This window comes from Primulina huaijiensis, chromosome 1, assembly GCF_012295235.1.
Source record: "Primulina huaijiensis isolate GDHJ02 chromosome 1, ASM1229523v2, whole genome shotgun sequence".
Taxonomy (NCBI): domain Eukaryota; kingdom Viridiplantae; phylum Streptophyta; class Magnoliopsida; order Lamiales; family Gesneriaceae; genus Primulina; species Primulina huaijiensis.
The window spans coordinates 25,094,704-25,121,603 of NC_133306.1; the positions used below are offsets into that span (position 1 = coordinate 25,094,704).

The window sequence follows — 26,900 nt, forward strand, 5'->3', positions numbered from 1 at the left end:
TGTCACGCCCCGAGACCGGGGTTAGTCGACACCGGCGTTGTTTCAAAATCACACAATTTGTAAACAACAAGCCTCGTAGTAATCAAAATAACCAGTCTATTTCATAATTAAGTAATCGTCTTTACAATGCGATTAAAACGAAATGCGGAAGCGAAATACATGATGATAAAATTGACAGACGGATTAAATTCGACTGGTCTCGAATTGGATTCGCTTCATCACCATCCCCAAAAGTAATCTTGCTCTTCATTCTCAGTTTGTTCCTCGTTCTTATCTGGGTGGGAATGTAAGGGGTGAGTATTTTGGGAAATACTCAGTAAATGGGGGCCGATCGTGCATAACAAATATCGAGGATATACATACGAATAAATTATCGTAATTTCAATATTAAGCATGTTGAATCAAATACTAACAAAATACGAATATAGCACTGAAAATCATCTCATTTTCTATGGTTTTACTGATCAGTCCCCTATATGTTACTCCTCTAAGGGGCGAGGCCAAAGGAACGGTTATTATAACCCACCGCATCAGGGCCTAAACAGAAAATATCAAAGTTCGGAATTTCCTTTACCATTTCTAAATCGAATCATTACAGTGCATTTCAAATAATTCAACATGCTTTCAAATATTATAACTGATATCGAACAACGAATAATTCAGGGGATTTCATAACAAATGGAAACGAATATATCATGCCGATCGAATTTTCAAAGTCATATTTAATTTATTTTCGAAATATATCATGCTCACTTAAAAAGAAAATAAGTGAGCCAATTCCTTTATATAATAATTTATATATGCAAAAGTCCATTTTAAAAATAATCAAATAAGTGGACTATATTTATTAAAAGAGTATAAATATCAAGGGCCACTTAAATAAATATAAGTGTGCAATTTTATTTAATAATATCAAAAACAAAAGGAAACAAAGGAGAAAACCCACTTACTATTTTCGTTGGGATTGAAATGCTAAAAGGTGCGCCACAATAATTCCGCTCGAACAAGGTTGCGGCAAAGCTTGAACTATGCTGCTGTAACGCTTCGATCTTGACCGAAATAGGCTGCTATAACCTTCGAAAGTGGACAGAATTTTGGTTTGGAGAAAAGGCAGCAATTGTTTCGAACCGTTGCGGAATTCTCGGGATTTTGGATAGCTTGTTTGATCAAGCTTTTCGGCTATTTCTGGACCAACTTCGGGCAGCAACTGAGTTCGAAAGAATGAGCAGGAACTCGGTTGATGCAGGGGAATTAACAATGATAGCAACTGGACTTCGAAACGCCACGACAATGCTTCGACTTTGGCCAGGAAATTGGATCAAAAATCTGTTTTCCAGCAGCTATACTTCCGAAAATTCTGCAGCAACGGGGAAGGAGTTTGCAATGTGTGAGGTGGGTTTACTACCTTCGGTTCTCCTTATATAAAGGCTTGAATGTTCAGCTCCAAAGGTAAGCTTTTGTCACTCCATTAATTTTGCTAATTACTTAGTCAAAGGGGTGATTACACTCTTCTCTCCCAAGTTGAATGTGGCCTCTTCTCTGTTCGAGTTACACGTCCGAGACTTACGCTGCAATGGAGTGATTTTTGGTTTTTCCTTAAGTTGCGAGGTAATCGGTTGAATGAATCTCGTCCCAGATTTGTGCCCTTCATTTCTTCCTTCCAAATTGTTGCACGGTCTTCACAGGAGATCCTGATATCACCACAGACTTTATCCTACCACCAAACATGACGCAAGTCGATGAAACTTCTTCACATTCACCGGTCTTCGATCTCTCCTTTTCAAACCAATCCTTCCATCCTTCGAAGTTTAAAAAGAATATATATATATATAGAAAAACTTCCTGCCTTGAACGGACTCTCCTGTGCTGCCTTTGTATACCCTGGCAAGTCAGTCAATCCGGTTCACACGCACCCACCGAGCTCCTGTCCTTGATTCAGGGTTCATTGGAGGTAGGAATTGTGGACACAAAATGAAAACTCTACTGTCGAACTTCGCAAACGGGTGGCATTTTTGTGTTTCAAAAAGGGCGGGTGCATTTCCTTAATGTTAGTTATCTCAAATCGGTTGGATAAAATCTCTGAGTGTTGCGTATATGGATTTGGACAATCATTTACCCTTGAGCTAAATTTTGGAGTTGGGTTAGATCCAAGTCTCAATCTTATCATTATTAGGTCAAATTCTCAATCTTAACATAGTATCAGAACTCAAACCCAATGTTATGTGTTGCATTGTCATATGGGTCACCTGATCTTGTATACTTCGCGCTCTATATGTTCATTCTTGGGCGTGAGGGATATATGTTAATTGTCGAATATCGATTGGATAAAATCCTTAAGAGTTGCATATATAGACTTCAACAATCCCCTTGAGCTAGCAAGTTAGATCCAAGTCCCGATATTAACATAGTATCAGAACTCAGGTTTCGCCGTTATGTATTGCAATGCTCATAGTTGGGTCACCCGTTGTAGTGCAACATAGTTGGGTCACCCGTTGTCTTGCAACCTTTACAGTCTAGATGTTCATTCTTGAGCGTGAGAGATGTGTGTTAATTGTCTTACATCGGTGGGATAAAATCCCTAAAAATTGCATATATGAAATTGGACAATAATTCCCATTGAAATAGCTTTTGGGTTTGAGTTAAGTCCAAGTCTCATTCTTATCATCATTAGGTGCAAGTCTTAGTCTTAACATATTATTAGAGCTCAAGCCCACCGTTATGCGTTAGACTGTCATGTGGGCCATATGATCTTGTATGCTTCAAGCTCCAGGTGTTATTTTTGGACGTGAAAGGTTGCTAAATATCACAAATCGGCTGAATTAAGTACTAATGAGTTAAATATATAGACTTGGACAATTTCTCTTTGAGCTAACTTTTAGGATTAAGATTCCAAAGATCCGGCTATGGCTCTTTCTGCTTTCGGGAGTGCTAATCCGGGGCATTGTTTCATTGCCGAATACCCTCTTTAAATCCATTGATGACGGTGTTTTGGCTCTTTCTTTCAAGACTGTTGTCCCCACTGTTGAGAAGATTAAAGCTGGGTTAAAGGGATAATCAAATTTGTATGTTTTCTTTATGGTTTTAAGTTGGGTGTGCGAAGTATAAACTTTGTAATGATTAAATGGCCTTTCCTCAACTCTTTTTTGTTCAACATTGGTAATCAATATTTAGGGGATGATAAGAATTTTAATATCGTACAAGTTAAAATAGTATTACAACTAATATAAAAAAAACGTAATACAAGTTCTTTGAATATCGGCATCAAAGTTTGTGACGAGATTTCAAATTCGAACCGGACCGTGATCGAATCAACTCTATGTCCAAGTCTCAGCCGGTGAGCCACTTATTTCTGGACACGTTTTTGACCGACTTATTTGTTTAGGTTCCAGTAAGCCAGGATTTGTCAATATTTATTGAAGGTCCCCATCACTTTCCACACGCTCTCCTTCTATGGAACAACTTGCGGGCGCCGCCACCCGTTCCTTCAACCACCGCCGTAGCCCTTTCTCCACTGATAGGTTCTTGGGGACATTTCAACCTCAATCGTCCGCCGCCACGCCTCCGCTAGAACTCTCCGAACACGATATTTTTAGCTCCCCTTCCGGTAGTTCTTCCCCATCGAACCTGGACGCGAACCCCAGTCTCAGCCCCGCCGTGAACGCGCAGAACCACGGCCAGAAGAATCATGGTATCTTAGCTGCCCTGAATGATACCCCGAAAGCCCGATCAGGATCCAGTTCCAGGCCCGTGTTCAACCACAAGGCGTCCACTTCGGTGTCCTTCTCCTCGTCCTCTTCCACTTCCCCATCCACGTCGTTCTCGTCTCGGATAATGATACCAAAGCGGCCTCCTCCTATGCCTTCTCAGGTGGACAGGATGCGTTTGTACCACCAATCGGCACCTGTTAATGTGCCGGTGATTCCCGAGGCTTTGCGAAGGAAGGTGATGGAATTTGAAGGTGTCTTGGTGGAAGAGGAGGAGGAGGAAGTGGAGGGGAACGACGTGATATTGCCGCCGCATGAGGTGGTGGCGGCGCGGCATTCGCCTATTTTGGCATGCTCGGTGATGGAAGGGGCTGGTAGGACATTGAAAGGGAGGGATCTCAGGCAGGTGCGCAATGCTGTTTGGCGAAAGACTGGTTTCACCGATTGATTGATTTGTATCTGTTCTTATTGTTGCTTTAGTTATTGTATAAGATTTGATGTCTATAGTTGTCTTTAACTCGGGAAGTGGGTAATTTTATGTACTTTGTATAGTTGCTGGGGATATTGTAAATACATTCTATTCGACTGAAACTTAGATTGCCATTATCTGCTTATCGTCTGAGCTTCATTTCGAAGTTATGGGTGCAAGAATCATTTTTTATCTTGTTTCATATTTTCTTCATGATTTTTTTGAATAAAATGGTGTGTTATGTATGAATATTAATGAGCAATGAGATGGGCTACTTTTGTGGTGGATGGAGATGTAAGATGTCTGTGAAATGTTTGTTTTGTCAAATATCAGTTGCATTAGATAATTTAATATTTGATGAACTAAGAACACCTTGTCTTCTTTTCCCAGTGGAATGTTAATTTTGATGAGTAAATGGCAGTTTCACACGAATCCATGGGATTGCCCAGCTGAAGATGCACTTCCGCAAATATGTTAAATCATGCATTATGGTATTATTTGGCTAATGACTTGCTGCTTGGTTGTACTGACTTTGTAGATAAAGAAACATAGATTGGATTTTTTTTTTCCATATGCTCTTCTTTCAACCTGGGAGGAAAGCTGCATAGATTTTGTCCATTTTTCTGAAGTTAATTTACCTTCTTTTTCTGTTATTGAGATCATGTTACTTGAATCTCAATTCGGAAGTTTTAAAATGACAAAAATGTGCGGATGGCTCTTTTTGTTTTTGGTAACATACAATGCAGTAATACTGCTCCCTCGAAAAATCATGAAAACCTGACGAATTGAATACTAATGTTGTACTATGTCAAGAATTTGAGTTTTGGTTTATTTCTTGTCAAATCATTGAGACTACGTTAGCAGTATTGAATGATGTTGTGTTGAAGGATTTTGATGACTTGTCATTAGATCAATCTAAATTATATTACTTTCTGTTTTTCTAGTGGGATCAATGGTTAATAAAACTCCAAAGATGTGCATATCCAGCTGGGTTCGTCTCTTGCTCATTGTCTTGTTCGAATGCCCAATCCTTCCATGAAGTATGCTACTTGGTCGCAAAGCATATGGCTTGATGTGCTCTAAATGCTCTAGAGCTCATTAAGTTTCACCGCTTACAGTTTGATGGATTCTTTCCGCAACCTCATCCTGCATCCTTAACTCAGATTCACAATTCATATGGCACATATCATCTTGGTATGAAAACAGATGTTACCCTTGTGATCTCTGATGTCTAAATTTATATATAACCAGTACAGTTAGTTATAAGGCCTTAAAAGAATTGAAGCCTTTGAAATATTAATTGATTTGATTTATCCGTGGTCACAGAGATGACGGCGATCCTGTGGAGGGGTAAATCTGTGAGGCCACATTTTCTGTACAACTTTGGCAAATCAAGTTTTTTTTCAACTATTTCAAGGTGTTTTAGAAGGATATACCCCTGTAAATGAAGCTGATAGTACCTGAGACCACTTCTATAAAGGAAGGACTGTGTATTTGAGTTAGATGTGGTTTATGTCTGTTTTTAGACATTACACATGTTAGACTAAGTTGTCTATGATATTTTTGTCGAAATCTGCACTGCAGTGATATAAACTTCTCTAGCTACATAGGAGATTTTATTCCAAAAAAACCATAAGAATAAAAAAGAAAAGATAGCTGAACGGATGAGGATATATTTACATTAAATATAAGGTAAAATATCGAGTTAATTCATCAAAATATTTTTGAAAGGGTTGAATATGAATTATGCAATTATATGCGAGTGTAGATTATTAATACTAAAAACTCCTCCAACTTCTATTTCCCGTTACCCTCATTGTTATAATGTATGTTTTTTTTTTAAAAAAAAACATACATTGCATATGTAACATGTATCACTTACGTGTGCCTTTTAATAATCTATTCTCTCATATAAAATGTTGCTCTCGTAACAAGATATTAAAATATTTTATTTCGTAATTATTTTTTTAAAATCTATTATCCTATTGAAAAAGTTCAACTCACTCCACGTATTATGTAGATAGAAACTTTTTAAATAGAAATTCAACACTACTCTTCTAAATTAAATTCGATCAACTTTAAAAAAATAGTGACACTATAAAATTTGTGTTCGTATTATCATTTGATTTATACGTATTGTTATTGTTATTTTACACACGCATACATCAGTAACTATAGTTGTGTTGTATTATTAAAAGAGATGACTCGTTAAGTTTAATTCAAGAAAATATTGTATAAGATTTTTTTTAATACAAGAGATGATGTGACGAAATCTAAATTACTTATATTTTATGATGTATTTATAAAATAACCACATCATTTCTAATCTTATAAAAATGTATTTCAATCGCCATAAATTTTAAAAATAACGAAATTATCCTACTTAATATTTTATTTTAATAATTATATTAAAAAAAATTTATGGGCATGGAAGCAATAACTAACAAAAATAAATATAGTTATAGGGGGTAAATGACATTATTAAAAATATGAGGGTCTATTTGAGAATAAATATCAATATTTTCTTTGAAGGAAGAAGGGGAGAAGTCGAAGTGGCAAACAAAGCTAATACTAATACCGGGAAATTGGCAGCAAAGGTGTATATTTCCATTTTGTCACCTCTTTCTAGGGTTTTGATTCGATTCATCAACTGCAAAACGTGAATTTATATATATATACAGATACATACGCTAGTTAATTTATTGTGTACGTTTGTTTTGCGAAGAAGATGAAGCCGATACGGCTTCCGGAGCCACCTGGTAGCCCACAATCAATGGGGGGAGTGCCTGATATATTCGAAGGCGGAGTTTATGGAGTTATCCGCCGTGCGGTTGTGATCGGAAACGGTTTCCCGGCTAGCGAAAATCAGAGCATCGGATTGGTTCGGGCACTAGGCTTGTCTGAAAGGCAAACTCTCTATGTAAACCTCCAATTTTGTTTTACGCCTATCTGTGATGTATGATGCCTCTGATATTCCTTTTCGGTGGATTCTATTTGATGATGTCTTGTTGATTCAATTTTGAGAGCCAGTTTTTTGTAGAAGTTTTTCTCTGTAATTTCTTTGTGTCATGGATATATTATGTGTGAACTTGCATAAATGCTACTACTTGACAAGTCTGGCTAGAACTGATATCAGTAATTGACATAGCAGAATCCATAATTAAGAGTGTGGAAATTTTAAGATTTAATTGTGTGACATTTATCTGCTTCTGCGTATTGTCAGAGGGTTACTAGACCAACTGGAGGAATCAATGAGTTGCTACACTGGCTCCCAGTGTCTTTCCACAAGAAGTTGTATTACATTATTTGCCAGATATATGGATTATCACGGATTTTGATTGCTGGAAGGGGAAAGAAAATAACACATTCCCCTACTGCGAATGGTGGGGGCATTGGCTTGTCATCTGTGTTGGAGGCTGATGTAAAGAATATTGTGAGAATGGCTAAGGAAACTTTCGAGAAGTAAGTTTCTCATGTTGTCACTTTACATATGTATTCGAGAATAATAAAGGCCCATAACACATACTTAAACTCCTGATTAGTTTGTTCAATGAGTCGGTTTTAGGTTTAGGACTGCCTCTTTCTCATTATGGATTTTTTAAGTTAATGATGAACCTGTCTGATTTTCTAGATTTTTTATGACTCGGATTTGTTTTTAACTTTAGAAAAAATTACTTGCAACCCATTATTTTAAGAATGTACAAAAATTTCAAATTTTGTTAGTGGTTTATGCATTTATTGAGATTTGAGCACAATATAGTGATATGAAAGGAAGTTAATTTTTATTGTTGATGAAAACAAGCGGCTAAACCAAACACTTATCTTTGGAGATTCCAGGATTATTAGGTTATGTAGAGAATAGTTTTCGGCTTATCTAAAGAAGATGCAAACATTAGGTTTTTCCCATAAAGTTGAGACTGATCAAATTTATTCTAGAGGATGCTACTGCATTTATGAATGCTTTCCCACAGATAGAAATGAATCATTAAGTGAGGGCTTTTGTCTTCCTGGAACTGCTCGCAAAGCATTTGTTGCTCTCGAATGACTAAAACTATAGCGAGGAAGTGTCACGATCGTTATAAATATTTGAAATATAGGTCAAAATTATAGAAATTTTGGACAAACGAAATTTCTTGAAACACTATTCTTATGATTTTTAAGTGGTCTGCATAGACTGCGTGTACTGTTTAATGCTATGCTCCAAGTTTTTTTTAGCTCGGCTCCAATTTTTTTAAAGAGTGAAAAATCACTTAATGGAACCGAGTAATGCAAGCACGCGATGACTTTTGACACAAAGGTCTCAAGGAGTGGTAGTCGTTTTAAAAGAAAATTATTTGAAATTTCAAATAAATTTTTCAAAAATATCCTCCCACTAGCTAGGTTGGGTCGTGCATTGGAATCAAAGTGTTAGCCAGCATTATATGATAAAACCTGTTCAGAAGCATCTACTTTCAAGTTACCCTTTACTGAAGGTGCCTCTGATGCTTGTTGTCCGCTAAATTTTGGAGGACATAGCTAATTATTTTATTCAACTCGATATTTTAAGTATAGGTTTGGTTGAATGTTCTTGAAGGTGGTACGAGAAAAAATTAATCTTAGAAATTTCCTAGTTCGACTTTATGATATATAATGAGTCTCAATAATTTTAATTTTTTTATCCATTTCATCCTGGGTCAGTCCTACATATTTTAGGTTGAGTGCAAAGAGGACTCGCTACCTTCTTTGAAAGTTATCTGTATATAGCAATGAGAGTGAAATATGTATGCAAGGTTTGATAATTTTGATGGATTAGAGACAATTTATTGATTCTTTTCAGGGATGGCCCACTGCTTGTGGTTGCATCTGGCAGAGACACCATCTCGATTGCAAGTTCTATAAAAAGATTAGCATCTGAGAATGTGTTTGTTGTGCAGGTTTGCACTCTGACCTTATATTTGCAAGCTACATGTACAAATATTTGATCTCATTCTTATTTTTGGACCATTAAAGAAGATTCTAATACATTGCCGGAATAGAATCAATAAAATAAATGGTTCCATGATGAGTTTTGCGATGTTCCTGTTACCACCATGGCATCTGCAGCCACCTTCTTTTGATGTCACGTGAAACTATAAGCATTATGTACCTAAATGACTTTTAATCTTCAAATAATGCTAATTAGTAACTATTTAGTTTGCAATACACACTCTTTTACCTTGATTTTATGTCCTGTGACTGAGTGTGAAACGGTTCCTTTTATGGAAGTGCTGAAGCGCTAACGTATCTTTATTTGTGATACATATGTTTTTTATGTAAACATATGCTGATTAATAATATTTTATCTGAGAAAAAAATTATTTTGCCCTTGACTTGCAGATTCAGCATCCAAGATACCATTTGGACAGGTTTGATATGGTCGTCACGCCACAGCACGATTATTACCCTTTGACCCCTTCTGCGCAGGAGCAGGTTCCTCGGTTTCTCAGGAAATGGATAACGCCGCGTCAAGTTCCTGATGGGCATGTTGTATGTTACCTTACCTATACTCGTACAGTCTTCTTTAACTACTGAGTACTGAGCAGTGGTTTGAATCCTCACAATTGCAATGAATGCTCGTTGTAAAATTGCTCAGATCCTCACAGTCGGGGCACTTCATCAAATAGATTTTGCTGCGCTTCGTAATGCAGCTAAAGCCTGGCAGGATGAGTTTGCGTCTTTACCTAAGCCTTTGCTAGTAGTCAACATTGGAGGGCCTACAAGTAATCTCTCTTGCTTATCCTGGTGACGAGCCTTCTTCATGTTTATTAATGTTTGAGTTTCATTTTTTAATGCAGTTTCATTTTTTAATGCAATTTTACTTTTGACAATTCTCTGTTATATGACATCAATAATTTCTTTTTATTCTTAACTTGTGAAAAAAGTTTAATTGAGACTTTTAACAATCTCATGAGTAATTTCTGGGCCTAGTGCAAAACCTGGAGTCTGACGGATTGGGCCTTGTATTCTTGCTCCCTCTGATGCCTCTTAGTAATTATAATTATTATATTCCCCATTTGGAAGCGTCATGAATTTTATTTTTTCCACTTTATGGATGATATGTGGATTATGAGGTTCATCCAGCATATCATGGAAAATCTATGCTACAGTTGGACCTGTGAGCATTATCTCTTTCTGTCTTGTTGCCTTAATGGTGGGTTGGACACAACCAATGCATCTCATCGTGAGTTTGACCGGATTCGATGATTGTTCTGGGTTCATGTCATTGTCATCAGTTTTTGCTGTTTGCAGACATTGTAACTTTTTTTTCTCGCTTTTAATGGAGTTACGGAGTTACTTAAATTTCTTAAAAATTTCCTTCGTAATATGTAAATTCGCTTCCTTTAGTTAAGTGTTTTATGTCTTCTGATTTCTTGGAAATTTTATTTTTCACACTCGAGCTGTGGAAGTGTGAGGATATCATTTTTATTTTATTCTTATGGCTGTATCTGTTGATAGGATACTGCAGATATAGCACAGACCTGGCTAAGCAGCTTATTGCTTCTTTGCATAATGTTCTAACGAGCTGTGGAAGTGTGAGGATATCATTCACAAGGCGTACACCTGGAAAGGCATGTAGTAAATTCTGTTGTTTCAAGTTGTTTGCATTCTAGTTCAACTAATGCTTATAGTTTCAGACAATTCTTTTTCTTTTTAAATTCCGTACCATTCTTTTAATTATTTCCTGGCCCTTTGGTTCACAGGTTTCTAAAATTATTCAGAAAGAACTTGGAACGAATCCGAAAGTATACATATGGGATGGTGAAGGTACTTGATATTCAGAAATCATGATGTATACCCATGAATGTATTTGAGGACTTATTAGTAAATTGTCGATGTCAGAACCAAATCCGCATATGGGACATCTAGCTTGGGCCGATGCTTTCATAATCACTGCTGATTCAGTTAGTATGTTGAGTGAAGCCTGCAGCACTGGGTAATGATTGATAGCCGATATTTAGACTCTTGGAAACATGCATTCTGAATATGTGAATGACTCTTCTTCCATTGCAGGAAGCCTGTTTATGTTATTGGAGCTGAACGTTGTACCTGGAAGTTTGTGGAATTCCATAAGAAGCTAAGAGAAAGAGGCATGGTTCGACCATTTACAGGTCTTGAAGATGTAAGTGCCTACCTCGTAATGTACCATGTTTAACTTTTGTATAATTTACACATTTATCTATCATTCGTATTCTAGTTTCACCGTGGTTCAAATGGGATATCCATTTGGCGAGGAAAAAAGAATTGGATTACGGTCAAAAATGTCTTCCTTAGCATGTTATGTTGGTTGAGTAATGAATTTTTTTTGCACCATATCTTACCTTTTTCTTGATTTCAGATATCTGAAAGCTGGAGTTATCCTCCTCTGAATGATACGGCAGACGCTGCCAATCAGGTTCATAAAGCACTTGCTCAGCGTGGATGGAAATTACGATTATAAGAACGAGTATTTGTTTGTGCGTTTGTGTACCATGTTTGTGTTAAAGCAGCATCTGTATGCTTCTAAAGCCTCCTTAGTAGCTTCTTGTTTCATATTTTTTTGCATATAAGGACTTTTTTTCATTCAATAGAAAACAAACCACAGATCGATAAGAGTTCCACATTGAGTTTTGCAAATTATCCCTTGCGGGTTTTGACGAATATTATAATAAATGTCACCTTCTCTTGCACGACCTGTACAATAGAGGTTGAAATTGGAAGAATTCGATATTTTCCATTATTGGTTGGGTTTCAAACCGAGATCGTAGTAGTTTGCTCTCTGAAATCTTGTGGTTTGTATCGAAATCGAAATAGTTTTCTATGATATGCATTACTTTTAGCATGTTATTTTCTTTTTGCGTTCAAACTAATGTGTTTCATGACTTAATCTAAAACTGTTAATGCCATCTCTCAATCCTAAGAAAGTTCAAATTTCAACGGAAATTTCTGAATATCTTCAAGTTTTCGTGGATTGACAGCTTATCACGCGTTTCATAATTCGTATTGATATCATGGTGTGAAAGATGATTTTCATCTAATGTTTGTCTATTGTTTGACTCAAATTACACAAAATATAAAAATTATAAATTATTATTTCATACATATATTATATATTATTTATTATCTCATCCTACGACTCAAATAATGAATAATGCAACAAAATACTATTTTGTTGTCGGATAAATCAATGGGTAGGAAAGTCCTAAGCCATAGTTAAATATCAGATGAAACTAGTTAAACTTGACAAAAAGAATCTGGAATCAATTCATTCTTTCAAAAAGTAAAATATTAATTTTAATATATGTCAACTCGATAAATCCCAACTGTGGCATCTATCACGTTACAATTTGTTTTCATGAAGAAAAACTCAATTGTCTAGGCAATAACATCTGACGAAAATTAAGTCAAAACAAAACTTTTTGATAACACCTATGAAACATACAACTGAGAACCGGAGAACAAAAGAGGGCAGAACGTAGGCAAATCTTAGCCGTAATCTAGGTTAATTTATGCTACAAAAAGCAGTCCACAGAGACTTAACTGAAATGTGAGGAAAAAGGAACGTGGCCACCGCTTAATTAAGCAGTTTTCACTTTACGGGAAGTGGGACGACGAAACAGACTGATAAGATCATCGAGACCCTGTTAAAAAAGATGAAACCAGAGAGATTGAATATATGTTATGGTTTTGTGCTACAAGTTTATCTGCAGAAAGGCAAACTTATTTTCATTTTCCAAAATTACAGGGACGTCAGTCGTTTTTACAGTAGAATGAAAAGATCACAGGAACGGAGAAAGAAGGATTTGTTTAAGAACTCGTACCCTAGTTGTGATGACCAGAAAACTGAAAAGTGTAATCAAATATGATCCAAGAACCAGCAGCAAAAGCAAGTCGAATGTAACACTTGCAACCTGCAATAAGAAACAATAATTGTGGGTTCATTCACTGGAGACAATCCATGTATATTCTAAAACTATTCCTTCGGAAAAATTGTGCTGTCTTTGCTTTACTACATATTCCATTCAGAGAGATGCTCGCCAACAATAACCATGTAACGACAAGTTTGTGGCATTGGTGCAAGACTAGTTAGTCCCAAGATGTCTTAAAAGAATAAGAAGCTTCAACTAATTCTCCGTTACATGATCAAATTAGGTAGAATGGATCTTCAAAAGCGTATATAGCAAGTGAAGGAAAGAAAAAACATCGGATTTGGAAAGAAAAGAAAGGAAAAGAAAGGAATTTCGAAAGGTTGACTTGTTTGGGAGACTTTAATGGAAAGGGAAGAAAGGAAAATGTGTTGTAGAGTGTGTAAAATTTTCCTTCCAAATGTGGGTGGAAATGGAAGGAAAAGAACAAATTTCTTTTCTCCTCTTCTTTTCTTTTATTTTCTCTTCCCACTTCCAAACTAAGCCATAATGTAGAAGTTGCAATTGTGCTCGTCAATTTGTCATGGTTGTTATGTATGCCATTTGTATGCATTTTCCTGGCTGGCGAGAGTAGACAAAAGAGATCAAGTTTAATTACTACCTGATAGATGTGTAACCTCCCAGATGTTGAATCATAAAAGGTGAGCATCCCATCAAGTACTTCCTGTTGTATATTCACATCAATTGTGTGGTCTTCTAATTCCTACCAGTAGCAAGAGTTGCACCAGTCAGCATGAGAATAAGTGCAATGTATTGGAAATTGATTTCTACATATCCATGAAGGATGAAATAGCAACAAAATTCAACTAAAAAGGATCCAACTACAATAGAGGTTTAAACTGTCCACTGTTCACCATACACAATAAAACATGAATCCTGATATGCCATTTGTGTTGCAAAGAATATTATCCCTGTTCCGTCAGATTTTATTTGGATTTTCTAATTGTAAATTTAAAAATTGTGTCAACCATACCAAAAACTGCGAAAAAATATTCAAAACAAGATCTAATGTAAATACACTAAAATATACTGTCCCGAGGATAAATACCAACGCATGAGTTTAGCTAAAACAACCTTTTTCAGAGCCATGATGAGAGGATCGCTCTTTGCAAGAAATGGGGCCACTCGAGGTGTTGTTGACAAAAATTCTAACCAAGAACGGATATAATAAGGGTTAACAGATAAACTGCTGTTATCTGCAAATATATCTGTGTTTTTCCCATCCTGGCCATAAATATGCCTCTGCTTACAAGAAAGAGCCACTATTAGGAAATTGCAACTCATTTCTAATCATATCAAGAAAAGATAGACTTACAGCAAGACTTTCAGCAACTAATTTGACACTTCGGCTTATTGAAGCTTCATCAACAAAATGTCTGCAGGGGAGATCAGAATGAAGAAAAGGATAACTCGTGGAGAAAAAAGAAAGGAATGTGAAGAACAAGAAACCTCCCACAATTACAACCTGTTGTCTGACAAACCTCCAGAACTTTCCAGAAAATCAGGTGCAACAGCAAGAGCAGATACTGTTGCTGCTGTGACTCTCAATCTTGAAAATTGCTCATGCTCCCATGCAACCTGGAATATTTCACAGCATAGGCCTAAGGAATAAAAATATGAAAGTTGACAGAAAAAGTGAGAAATATAGATTAATAAAAGTAAACACACAAGACAATGTTTTTAAGAATAAGACGAGTTTCACACAGTACACTACTTCTGGAACTCAACAAATACCCATCAAGTTACCAAGAACCCACTACAGACACGTATCCTATTTCTGAAGAAACCACGATTAATTTTACTTGTACACAATTTTCATGACAGCTAAAATTTGTTTTCAAAAGAATACTAGGTCCAGATATTGCCATTGTAACCCAACTACACAAAAACAGAGAAGATACTTACTCGAGGATTAGATATGTTAATCTTCTTGTGCTTCAGACCAACTTTAAGCCCCAATTCTCCCGACACACTGGAGAAACCCTGTAAAACTCCAACAAATAAGACGGAAGCACTGTTGCACATAGATAGCTGCCTGCAAATCACCGTGTTTCTACATCACAAAAATTGCTCAGGATTACCTCAAAAATTTGTTTTATATATGCATTTTCGGGAGGCTTGGAGACATGAATCCATAACTCATTGCTAGATGAACCAAGGCTATTCAAGCAAATAGCATAGTCAATAGTTTCACGCAACCTTTGGTCCAAACTCCGTAGCCACTATAAAAGATAGGTATCAAATTAAAATCTGACACAGCACCCAGCATACAAGAGTGAAAGGTTAGTAAGTCTTTTGAGAAGAAAAGGCACCTTTTGAGTTCCATTGTAGTTATAAGGTCCTCCAGATGTCAGTGCAAAGAGTAAATTATACTTTCCTCTTGTCTTAGGATTCAAATACAATGCTGAAAACATCCTAGCTATCTCTAGAAGTGCCACAATGCCACTTCCATTGCTATCACTTCCAACGGATAATGCCTGTAAGCATTGAGATGGGACAAGGCCATAGACTATCAAAAAATAAAAAATAATAAAGAAAAACAAAAAGAAAAAGAAAAGAAAAGAAAAGAAAGGCAAATCTTCAGTGAGAAATAATTAACTGGAGCAGCTCCAAATGTGTCATATGATGCCACTACAGCAATAGTCGGAAGTTGATTGGAATCGCCATCAGCTCTCAAGCCTGGAAGCCACCCCTGACATACCACAAAGTTCAAAAGATTGAAATAATTTACATAGCTTAAATATCAATGGAACTAGTGCTGAGATGATCGACCACATTAAGACTTCTTTTGACATGGGAGTAGGAGGATTTAGGGCTCAAATCCGTGACCCCTCCCTTTTTGGAGTTGTGGTGCCAAGTCAATCAATAGGTCATTGAAACCACATTGAGGACTTAAAACAACAGAATTCAGCATACAGCAAATTTAGTCACATCGGATCACTAGATATACAAAAAAGGTAAAGGCCTACAGCTAGACCTGAATGTTTGTGATTGTGGGAGAGGTAACTTTCTTGGGTTCTGCTGCAGCAACAAGAAGTTTGTACCTGACATTTTAAATCAGATTTCCATTATGAAAAGGTTATTTCATTAGACTTCGAAAACCCATATTACTTTCGAAAGACATTAACGTGATGCCAACATATGAAGCCATCAAAAAGTATGAAAAAGGATGTAATAGCCATCAAAATAACAAAATGTAAAAAACAAATAATTTTGACACAAATAGAAAGCGAAGGGAAAAACCAATATTATGAAACAAACAGCTACAATAGCAGCGGCAGAGTCTCAAATTTTTTTTACCAATGAATAAGGAGATGGCATAGCATGGTAGCTATCAATATCCTGGAATTGAATTAGAAGTCCTCGTAGCTTTACAAAAATTTATACAGAAGGTAGAAACTGAGATTGTGGTTACTATCACTGCATCATGGAACCCTGAGGCCACAAAGCGCAACTGGAGAAGTACCAGTTTGAAGATTGCTGTTTGGAACTTGGAAATTCTAGTGTTGATGCATAACATTTATAAAGGAATGCTTTCACTACAGCTGAAAAAGTTGTACGAAAACTAAGGATAGAAAACTAGAGATGCAGTCGTCCAGCCCTTTAAATATATTTATATTTAGTAGATATTGTATGACATCTAAAAATTCATGGAAAGGTCTCTTTAACTTCGAACAGATCATTAAAAACTATTTTGGATCATTATGATTGATTTAAACAAGAAGTCCATTAGGATATATAAGACATCTACAAGATAAAAACTCAGAATATTACAAAATCAAGGGTATTAAACCTTGAGCGTTATCCATAGAAAATACTCTGAAGTAAAAGAAGTATACTACTCTACCTCCCCAACACCCACAATTTTTGCAGGCACACTTGGCTAAAGTGATTTTATGTTTAGATAATTTATCAAAATAATGCATTGAGTTTTTTAACTAACCCTCCTGTTGTAGCAGTTGCCAGCTGACCAGTGGCATCATTCTTCTTCACATCAGCTAGCACAGCGTTAACATACTCATCCTCAAAACCAAAATATACTGGATACTGAAACATATGATAATACCATCAGACAGAAAAGAAGATGTACAACTGCCATCCAGCATCGAGAAGTTCAAGGTAAATGATTAGATAGGTGTAAATTTATTGGTTTCATTTTGAATATAAGTAAGTAGGAAACTGGTCCATATAATCTCAAAAAAAAATATTTGAGTCCAAGAACCTTACTTTGTTTATCTGTTTTCTCCAAAGAAAGAATTTTGATTTTTGATCAAACAATACCAAAGAAGTAAAAGTAGCCACCCTAATTTATTTTTTAGAAAGAAAAGAAATGAAAGAAAAGACGAAATCCTTATGAACAAAAGAGAGTTCTTTTTTACTCACAGGGATGTTTGCGTGTACGAGCACAAGTTCTAGCTCAGTAAGAACTTCCTTCATGCCTTTTTCAAAATCATGACCAGCACGACCCCCACTGTCTGAGTTTTGAGGACTAAAAACTGGTGGAAGTAAAAGCAATAGACCACCCAATGGTTTCCTTTGTTCAATATATTCTGCCACAAGATTTCCAATGAGTTATCAGCCCTGTTTTATGATAACGAGGAAACCACTGAAATATATCCAAACTAGACTAATGTGGCAAGAGCTAAAAATAAATAGATAGCGAAAAAAATTTCTGGACTCCGCGGTTTTAGAATTCAAATTTCGAATTTCCCTCAGGGATCAACTTCATAATCGGCATTGCTTGGCTCAGCTCCCTAAGTTACAATTTCTCTATATTATACGATTAAGCCATCCTGCCAACAGATACTCACATCCTTCCGGACCGCTGCAAATATGGAGTAAACACATTTGCAACCCATATTAACACAGCAGTCTTAACAGCTCTTTCTGGTAAATTTAAATAAATCAATTGAGCTCAAGCAATCTTAAACGAACTACTACTAATTCTGCAAGCACTAAAATCCTGAGAAATCAACTAAAAGAAGTAAATCAAAAGACCTCTAATGAGAGTGAGATTCAATTCACGGACGGGAAGAATGAGGATCGTGCGGGAGAGATCGGCCACTTCAGAGGAGGAGAAGAGTGAGGATCCCGCGTGGTGGTTGACAGCGGCGAGGCGGGATCCAAACGGCACTCCCCCGAGATCGTACTGCACGAGACGGTAGACGTCGACAACCGTGGCGGCATCGCATAGCTCCACACACGCCAGGACTATGATGAGCAACGTGATCACTGAGGAGCACACCATGTCCACCAACGCCGGCGGATGAGATTTCTGCGGTTTCGCCATTGGAAGTAGCCAAGAGCTTTGATTCAGAGGAAGAATGATATGGTAATCTAATCTGCCACAATTTTTATTTCTAATGATATAAATTATGATTTATATTTAATCAATATTTAAGAAAAATATTATACATGTTCAAAAAATATATATACAAAAAAGAGTTTGATCCACAGGTTTATCAATATCATAATTATCATAAAAAAATATTTTTATATATAAAAAATTATATTTTTTATGAGTTAAATCGAGTAGAAATCCGCTTTACAAAATTAACATACTAAACTGTCTCATAAAAATGTTTATATTTTAAAAATTATTATACTGGAATAATTGATTTTTTATGAGTAGAATATAATATTAGTTCTAAAATATTTCATATTTTATCTCTTTTACATATAATAAATATCATATTTTAAAGCCATTGTTCTATATTTTATTAGATAAACCATATTTACAAATATTATTAAAAAAATAAATACACTAAATATCATAAATTAAGAAAATATAATAAGTCACGACAAAACATTTGATTCACTTATTTTTAATTAAACAATCATCAATATACTTGTTTAATCATTTAAAATGTACGATATGATTTATTGTCTATTTCTTTTAAAAAAATAGATGAATCAAATATTTCGTCAATGAATAATAACATTTTGTTAATACATTATTTTTATTGCATTTAATTTTAATAATAATGTGTGCAAATGTGACTTATTTGAGTAAAATTTAGTAAAATTTGAAACACAAAATATATATTAATTAGCATTAATTATGGGCGGGTACATAAAAAATCAATTGACTCAAAGTCATTTATCCAATCAATTCAACTTGGTCGCCATAAATCCTATAAACTCTTCCCTTAAACAGTTAAGCTCGAATATTGACGACGAATCGGACAGCGGATTATTCAAGAAGTTTAAGGGGGCAGATAGGACTCCACGATTTGCAATATGACGCAAAAAAAGTGAGATAAAAATAAGAACTTTTGTAAACTACTGTACATTCGAGTGCTTGTTTGACATATTCCTTGATAGGGTCCTGTGATCCTCCAAACTCCATGAATGTTCCATATAGAAAAAGACGCGTGCCTACAGTTATNAACATTCAAGAGTTCGGCTCGGCTCGACTCGATTACATCCCTAGTTATTCGGCCATTTGAGGTTCTGTACATGAACTTCAAGGGAAATAAATGTCGAACAAGGGGTTTGCAAAGTCAAGAATTTGAGTGAAATTGCAAGAATAAGAATGGAGCATTTTCACCTCTCGATCCTGAATGTTCATGTTCGTAGGTAGACCTCTCAGTCATCATAAGCTGTTTCTTACAAAGAATCCATCATTCAGTCAGTCGGATCTTTGGCTTTATCGGGAAAGATAAATTGAAGGTCTTCATTATCTCTATATACTTGCACCAGCGCAGCAGCCTTGTATGCAAATAGCCCAACCATAGCCGGCACTAGCTGTGAAACAAGTCTTCATAACTCAGAGTGAACATCAGAAGCAAAGATTCAGTAGCTACTCTTTTGAATACCTGAAAATCAAATACATTGTGGGAAAAATGTTGGGAGAATTCCCACAAACCATAAATAGCTGCAGGAACACCGAGCCTTGGTGATGAAAGGGCGATGCTTGCACCTTTCACTGATTTTTCGAACGCGTCCTGTAAATCCTCGCTTCTTATTCCCATTCTGACAGGACAAAAATGTGAGCTCGCAAAGCAAGAAAATAAATTCTTGAAAGCAAAAAAAAACATTAAAAAAATGGCAGACATAAGTGCTGGTACCTTTTTGCTCTCTTTTTAGTGAAAATCTGTGGAACAACGTCACTCGATATGTTGTCCGCATGTTTGCATAGTAGCTGGAAATACAAGCAACTGCACGAATAAAATAACCACATGCACACGTCAAATAGATATGATGGGGATAAAGAGTCACAAGTCCACTACAAAATGCTATTTGATTTACAAGGAGAATCGTTACGCTAACTAAACTAGATTATCCACTTCATGATTCGCCAGACCAAATTTATGGAAAAAGACATAGAGTGAAGATCTTGAATGAATGTCATCATCGACAAGACAATATTAAATGACGAGGCTCCTTCAGATTTACTCGTGAAGAAAAGAAAGGGGTAAAAACTAAAATCATACCTGAAAACAACTCCGACAGCATAGCTTGCAGCAGCCTGACGAATACAGAGTATAGCATATATAAGGATTTCATATCCTTTCATATTAAAAAAAAGGTTTATGCAACACATATAAATGGGAGAAAATAAACTAGAAATCCATCATAAACATATATCTAAAATGGAGTTAAAAGCCAGGGCAAATGATTATTTTACCTTCAATTCCTGAAAACATATCTACGGATTCTATGGATAGCTACCTGAAATGACAAAGCTACGAGACAGTATCCAGTACATGCAGTTCCAACACCCACTGTCAAAAGCAGCAGTTCACTCTTTAGCTGCATTCAGAAATGAAAACATCTACACATATTACTAGATCAAGAAACACAAAGTTGCCTCTCGTGGGCCAAACGAAAACTAGCGACGAACATTCTATTTAAATCTAGTCTTTCTTATTGATCAATGGACGTTAGTTTCGTGCTTTAAGTTACAAACTTGTTGGGTTTCCCAAGAACCCAGATCTTATACCCAACCTAAATTTAAAATATTCAGATCTATAAATTCCAGGAATGATTATCTTTGATTTGCAAAAAATATATATACACTAAATATAATATGTACAAAAAGATATCACCTCGTAATCTTAGTCGTGCATGAATATATTGGTCTTGTTCAAGTCTGACCCCAATTGTCTGCATCCCTACCATCAGCATATTTAGGTCCCCTAACTGATTAGATCTACCAAAAAATAATCGACATTGTTTTGTGGTAGATCTGTTCAATCAGTAACTCGATTAGGCAGATCGTAAATTGCAGCAAAGTTTACTATTGGCATTAGAGTTTGACAAGACTAAGGTCGTGTGACAGTCTCTTGTCATGCATTTATATTCAATATATGAATTTTTTTATGAATTTAAGGCAATCAATTGTTCTAGGAATTCATAGATCATAAAATTTTAAATATCTGTTGTGTATTCAATCCAAATTCTATGGAAACTTTGTAGCACACTTTATGTGCAACTACATAGGAAAATTTACATAGCACCTAGAAATGGTAACAATTCTTCCATAGTAAAGAAAAGCCATCAAGTCATCCTACACTCGAGGGGAAACAAGGCTCTCTCACCCCTTGAGGATAGAAACATGTGAAGGGTCTGCAGTCAGTAAAGTGCATGCCTTGGCTATGATGCTCGAGCTTTAGCCTGTTTTAAAGTCTAAAGGTGACCTTTAAGTTTACCTTAAATATGGTGATGATAAATAAGAAATGAAATGTGATGTAGTGGTCATTTATTTTGGCTTATATGTCGCTCAGAAGTGGTAAAGTATATATCGGAAGATAGGTGATGAAATTGTCTCAAGATGCTTAAACTCTAGTATATTATCTCTTGGTGTATAAAAGTGTGCTTCACTTTGCGCCTAGCACCCGCGTTCTACGACTAGTATGCGTCCCTACTCAATAACTATGGATTTCATTGTTCCACAATGAAGACATCATGTTAAAATCCTATTAAATCAGAAAAGAGCTGATACTATGCATCACAATTGAGTAATGTGTACCAACACGAGAAGCTAAAGCTAAAGCTAAACGATTAAGAATCATTCAGAGGACAAACCCAATAGACAATAAAGATAACTTGAGTTTCAGACAGCATACAGCTTCATATCTCAGGAAATTCAGTCTCTTCCGTTTCTCACCGTCGTCAAGAACTTCCTATCATCATAATCACATTAAAATCAATAAGTTCACAACACCATCTTCTCCTAATAAAAAGATGCACCATTTACAACCTTGTAGGCCATCTTCTTGTTCAGTGGTACAGAGTTGCTGTCACCAAGAAGCCATTCACTATTTTGTTTCAATTTCAAGAACCCACCATTTTCATTTTCTTCTCCACGAGGCTACACAAATACTTTGAAGAACCAATTTAAAAACAAAAAAAATCACTGTAATAAATAACTATGAAACGAAAAGATACTGTCTTTACGGCTGTACCTCCTCCATGACATCATCAATTCCCCCAAGCTCCAAAACATTATCCGAATTTACAGTCAAACCCTTCTTCAGCCAGATTTCATCAGAGAGTTTTGCAATAAAATCTCCACTTACCTCCCTTTCTCGCAAAAAAGCTCGCAAAACATCATCTCCAGAAAATTCTTTCACTTTCATTCAACACCAAAACAGAAAAGTAAGAAATAAACGTCAGCTGACAACTGGTGCCAGATCCAAACAAACATAAATTCGGAAATGGGTACTTACGAGGGGGCGGGGAATTTTTGAGAGCTGAGATTACAGGTGGTACTCCGGAACTAACACGACGTGATTTGCCGCAGTGGGTCACCGGATATTTTGGTGAGTATGCAGCTGCCGTGAGACAGTTCATTATCTGCAAGGATTTCGTGTGCCACGCTGTAACGGTATTTTCAAGAATATTTTAATTTGAACGAAAAATTTAAATTTCTTTTTCTTTTCCATTAAATAGAAAAAAAAGTAAAAAAAGATTCAAATAAAACCTGCAACGTATTATTTAGAAAAAATATATCTATCCACTGAACTACCGTAATTTACATCAAAATTTTAACCATTTATTAATATATATAATTATTAAAATAGATCGTGATATTAAAATTAGTTTCTTTAATTGTCTTAAATTTAATAATATAATATAAATAGTATAAATAAATAAAATAGTAAGATTGTAATTTATACTACATTTTTAAAGGATAATCCTTGTTTCGTCCATGCATGAATGTTTTCTCAATTCACAATATTTATTTTTTTGGTGGGCCCGATTATTTGTCAGCGTCCGTCGTGATGTTTCACAAAGAAATCGGCGGGCTTACATAAATTAGAAATCAACTTTATGGGCCTACTATTACAAGCCCAAATTATATTGAGTATAGTGCATGTTTGAATTATAGTAATGATCTTTATGGGAAGATACAATAATAAAAATAATATGATGCCTTTAACATCAAGTTCACATGATCGATCATTGTATGATCTTTGATTAAAATATTAAATACAGTTAAAACGGGAATCTCGATAGTCAGCCAAAGAGTCACCAAATCTCATCGGAAGTTCGTCGAAACTCCAAATAAGGATGTCGGTTGGTAAAATATTGGATAGTTTTACGAATTCAAGAAACTCATGGTTAGTTGATTTGATAAACTTATCTATTCTACGCATTGTTGATTAGTACGCTAATAACTTGAAGAGATTCTTTTGCTTGTCGACTATATCCTACNTCCCTGGAAAGAGACATGGTTGTCATTGATATTTAAAAAGTCGGAAGGCTTTAGTTCAATTTATCTTGAATGTATTATTTTCGTGATAAATCAAATTGTCACTATTTTATTTAATAAAAATTAAGAAAGATCAAACATTAATCATGCGTATTTTGATGAATGTGTAGATACATCACAATTTTCCTTAAAAGAATTTATCTAATCAAATTACCCAAAATCCCAACCCACTCCAATTGTATATTAATTGATTCCAGCGCAAGAAGATAAGTCCCAAGGCACCAAGAATTGATTGGTAAGTGCCACTAGAGTAAGATTCCCTCGAACAAAAATAAAGTTTATAACAAATTTTTCTAAAATTTATAAATCTTGTTACGAAAATATATTTAATCATCTTATCTTACGTTAAAAATGTCTCATTTGATTAACAATAATAACAATTATACTTCCATAGGGTGGAGGAGCACTATTTTCCAAATCTACTCTCAATGGAAACTTTATTTTTTATTCAAACATAACATAATACAAATTATATATTGTAATTTCATCAAGCCATTTACTTACACAAGTTTAGAAAACTTAGAGAAAACTTTTTTTTTTCCATACCATAAGCAATTCTTTGGGATCATACAATTATTCCAACCATGTTTACGATTAATCGATCGATCACCCAAAATTTCAAGATTCATAATATTACACTACAAAATAATCTGATCTTCACGATGAAAAAATCTGTCTTCGCAGTAAAAATCATTAAATTTTGTCATTTTAATAAAAAAATATATAGTTGATAACAATATAATAATTCAAATTCATTAAAACTATATAACAACACTTGTATCTCATTTCGATCGTTCTAACATCAAGCCTATATTGTAAGCTTGTAACCTAACTCACGATATAAAAATTATAAATAATATTTAAACCAAATTGCATGTCGTGTTCGTATGAGAAATCTACCACATACATATATATTTATGAATAAAAATATTTAAATTTCGTCTAATTAGTTCAGAGATGCGACAAAATGCGTGTATAAATGGAATTTGGGTAGCTGATCATGTGGATGGGACCCGATTACATTATCGGTATGTGGGTGTTTTTATAGTTTTTAAATATTCCCAAATCAAGAAAATAAAATCCCTACAAAACGTATATAGCATTTCTTTTTTTCTTTTTTTTTTTTGTATTCTTGTTTTGCATCCAGTAAACGAGTCGAGCTGAATTAAGAGTATTATGTTTGAGTTTGATTCGTTTATATATATACGAGCTCGATTCAAATTTTTATCATGAGGCTCGATCTTGACTCATTTTAAAATTATTAAGCTCGCGAATAACTCGAGCTCGACTAGTTAAGCAGACTCGTTTTAGATCTCGATAAACAAGCTAGTTTACGAGCTCGTCGACCATTTTTAGACCGACTAAGATAAGAGAATTTAAGGGGATGGCTTCTCATTTTATAGTATTTCAATAATTTCCTTACATTTAAATTTTGATGTGAGACACTCCAAGTTATTATTGTACACTCAAGACCCAACAAATTAATCGAGCTCTAGTAGCATAAAAGAGTCGAGCTCCAGCTCGCAAGTTTACGAGCCAAATATTCTTAAGCTCGAGCTTGACTCGATAAATTTAATGATATCGAATGAGTTTTTTACCTAGCCAAATATCGAATAACTCAATAATGACTTGATCTGTTTAGATTCTTATAAATCGAATAACTCAATAATGACTTGATCTATTTACGTCCCTATAACTAAGTGCGGAGACCCCATCTCCTCTCTTTGATTAATGGGCATTGTGCCATGTAAGTGGCCATTATATATCTATCTGCATATATACATGTAACATAAAAAGTAAACATGTACTCTTGAAATCTAAATTAGTTGGACACTTTTAAATATGTTAAAAATAAATTTATAAATATGTTAAAAATAAATTTTTCATACATACATATTGAATAATAAAAATCACATATCTCCACAATAATATGATATTATCCACTTTAAGCTCAAGTCCTCATATATTTGCTTTTGGACTTTAACAAAAATGTCTCATATCAATGAAGATATCATTTCATCTTGCTGATCAATGTTCTTTTTTGTATATTTTTAATATGAGACTTTGGTTAAATTTCTAACAATTTCTCCCCCAAATGAAGAACAATAATTCATCTCATGGTCTAAGCATCCCCTCAACCCCATCCATCCATCCACGAGGCTACTCCTATCTTCTGTGTTTGGGAGCGCTTGCTTTATGTGAAATACTTAGAGCACTGCCTACCTCGATCTCATCTCAGATTTACTAAGAGTTTTCACCTCTTTCGTTTAAATATATGAGGATTCCACCCACATGGTTCGATCTCGACCATTGTTTTGATACCACTTGTTGAATAATAAAAGTCACATATGTCCATAATGATATGATATTGTTCATTTTGTGTCTAAGTTCTCACGGATTTGTTTTGAACTTTAACCAAAAGATTTCATACCAATATATAAAGAGAGATCCTTCCATCATATTAACTTATTATCTTCCTTATGTATTTCCAATCTGAGACTTTGTTTGAATTCTTAAGTCTTAACAATACAAAATTAGGGCAAGTTGCTATCGCTGCTCGAAATTTTTACAGACTTTATGATCAAATGATCCTAAAATGTAAGATGATGTGTTTTAGGCGAAGAGCACCCTATTTAATTTTTTTTAAAAAAAAATTGTACATGTCTATATGTTCAAATCATCCCACAAAATTATCATATTTGATGGCGAAGCTCCCAAACCTTGAAGGCCCCTTCATCAAAAGCCGCCATCGATCTTTTGTGGTCGAAGTACTTTAAAAGTCAAAACAAGAAAATCAAGCATTACAAGAAATAAACAAGATCACATGTATGAATCTAGTAAATATATGCACATTTCTTGTGTCCCTAAAACATCATACAAAATTCGGTTTACATATATACTTAAATTTATAAATACATTGTCACAATATTATTTTTATTACATAAAGTTGCCTATTTTTAGTTTCATCCTTCACATAGTCAAAGTATGGCTTAATGTAATAAGATTTTTAAAAACATTTTTAATCCTTTTTATGGAAAAATGCTGATATTAGCAATATTAGGTAGCATATCAACAATGAGTGCCTA

At 35.1% G+C, this 26,900-nt stretch overlaps 4 protein-coding genes and 1 pseudogene across 6 annotated transcripts; 3 read left to right on the forward strand and 2 right to left on the reverse strand.

The window, feature by feature from the left end:
- The first annotated feature begins 969 nt into the window (after window positions 1-969).
- LOC140972839 (germin-like protein 9-3) lies at window positions 970-3,054 on the forward strand (annotated as a pseudogene).
- A 364-nt stretch (window positions 3,055-3,418) lies between these two features.
- Window positions 3,419-5,751, forward strand: LOC140988178 (uncharacterized). 2 transcript variants are annotated; one of them, XR_012177309.1, is made up of 3 exons: window positions 3,419-4,110; window positions 5,118-5,367; window positions 5,500-5,751. XR_012177309.1 is itself a non-coding variant. In XM_073457157.1 (2 exons), exons 1-2 carry the CDS (start codon window positions 3,451-3,453, stop codon window positions 5,244-5,246), a joined length of 789 nt encoding a protein of 262 aa, XP_073313258.1. In that variant the 5' UTR covers window positions 3,419-3,450; the 3' UTR covers window positions 5,247-5,751. The 2 variants fall into 2 exon arrangements, 1 of the variants encoding a protein (XP_073313258.1); XM_073457157.1 differs by having other exon boundaries at window positions 5,118-5,751.
- A 950-nt stretch (window positions 5,752-6,701) lies between these two features.
- On the forward strand, window positions 6,702-11,787 carry LOC140988191 (mitochondrial fission protein ELM1). The gene is made up of 10 exons (XM_073457172.1): window positions 6,702-7,093; window positions 7,397-7,635; window positions 8,990-9,086; window positions 9,529-9,678; window positions 9,785-9,911; window positions 10,648-10,760; window positions 10,893-10,956; window positions 11,032-11,125; window positions 11,203-11,311; window positions 11,528-11,787. The coding sequence occupies exons 1-10, from the start codon at window positions 6,902-6,904 to the stop codon at window positions 11,627-11,629; spliced, it is 1,287 nt and encodes a 428-aa protein (XP_073313273.1). The 5' UTR covers window positions 6,702-6,901; the 3' UTR covers window positions 11,630-11,787.
- Window positions 11,788-12,436: 649 nt separating this feature from the next.
- On the reverse strand, window positions 12,437-18,448 carry LOC140988200 (uncharacterized). The gene is made up of 14 exons (XM_073457183.1): window positions 18,093-18,448; window positions 17,478-17,644; window positions 17,038-17,141; window positions 16,072-16,138; window positions 15,694-15,786; window positions 15,407-15,571; window positions 15,176-15,316; window positions 15,000-15,077; window positions 14,560-14,672; window positions 14,410-14,470; window positions 14,169-14,336; window positions 13,696-13,797; window positions 12,990-13,079; window positions 12,437-12,809 (listed from the first exon to the last, which is right to left on the reverse strand). Exons 1-14 carry the CDS (start codon window positions 18,382-18,384, stop codon window positions 12,747-12,749), a joined length of 1,704 nt encoding a protein of 567 aa, XP_073313284.1. The 5' UTR covers window positions 18,385-18,448; the 3' UTR covers window positions 12,437-12,746.
- Window positions 18,449-19,660: 1,212 nt separating this feature from the next.
- Window positions 19,661-22,970, reverse strand: LOC140988207 (uncharacterized). 2 transcript variants are annotated; one of them, XM_073457197.1, is made up of 10 exons: window positions 22,769-22,970; window positions 22,505-22,671; window positions 22,300-22,410; window positions 22,125-22,222; window positions 21,638-21,713; window positions 20,769-20,849; window positions 20,531-20,565; window positions 20,165-20,254; window positions 19,913-20,069; window positions 19,661-19,841 (listed from the first exon to the last, which is right to left on the reverse strand). In XM_073457197.1, exons 1-10 carry the CDS (start codon window positions 22,890-22,892, stop codon window positions 19,722-19,724), a joined length of 1,059 nt encoding a protein of 352 aa, XP_073313298.1. In that variant the 5' UTR covers window positions 22,893-22,970; the 3' UTR covers window positions 19,661-19,721. The 2 variants fall into 2 exon arrangements, with proteins under 2 accessions (XP_073313298.1, XP_073313305.1); XM_073457204.1 differs by lacking the exon at window positions 21,638-21,713 and having other exon boundaries at window positions 22,166-22,222.
- Window positions 22,971-26,900: the final 3,930 nt, after the last annotated feature.

What these genes read in the sequence shown, in the direction of transcription:
- LOC140988178 (XM_073457157.1), top strand. Translation starts at nt 3,451, where the DNA reads ATGGAACAACTTGCGGGCGCCGCCACCCGTTCCTTCAACCACCGCCGT. An exon ending in AAGGGAGGGATCTCAGGCAG is followed by an intron (nt 4,111 to 5,117) that starts GTGCGCAATGCT and finishes CTGTTTTTCTAG; the next exon opens with TGGGATCAATGGTTAATAAA.
- LOC140988191 (XM_073457172.1), top strand. Translation starts at nt 6,902, where the DNA reads ATGAAGCCGATACGGCTTCCGGAGCCACCTGGTAGCCCACAATCAATG. An exon ending in GCTAAGGAAACTTTCGAGAA is followed by an intron (nt 7,636 to 8,989) that starts GTAAGTTTCTCA and finishes GATTCTTTTCAG; the next exon opens with GGATGGCCCACTGCTTGTGG. An exon ending in AGTGAAGCCTGCAGCACTGG is followed by an intron (nt 11,126 to 11,202) that starts GTAATGATTGAT and finishes CTTCCATTGCAG; the next exon opens with GAAGCCTGTTTATGTTATTG.
- LOC140988200 (XM_073457183.1), bottom strand. Translation starts at nt 18,384, where the DNA reads ATGGCGAAACCGCAGAAATCTCATCCGCCGGCGTTGGTGGACATGGTG. An exon ending in ACTACAATGGAACTCAAAAG is followed by an intron (nt 15,317 to 15,406) that starts GTGCCTTTTCTT and finishes TATCTTTTATAG; the next exon opens with TGGCTACGGAGTTTGGACCA. An exon ending in TAGTTGCTGAAAGTCTTGCT is followed by an intron (nt 14,337 to 14,409) that starts GTAAGTCTATCT and finishes TCTTGTAAGCAG; the next exon opens with AGGCATATTTATGGCCAGGA.
- LOC140988207 (XM_073457197.1), bottom strand. Translation starts at nt 22,892, where the DNA reads ATGAACTGTCTCACGGCAGCTGCATACTCACCAAAATATCCGGTGACC. An exon ending in CAAAAATTCCCCGCCCCCTC is followed by an intron (nt 22,672 to 22,768) that starts GTAAGTACCCAT and finishes GTTGAATGAAAG; the next exon opens with TGAAAGAATTTTCTGGAGAT. An exon ending in GCTGTCGGAGTTGTTTTCAG is followed by an intron (nt 20,255 to 20,530) that starts GTATGATTTTAG and finishes TTATTCGTGCAG; the next exon opens with TTGCTTGTATTTCCAGCTAC.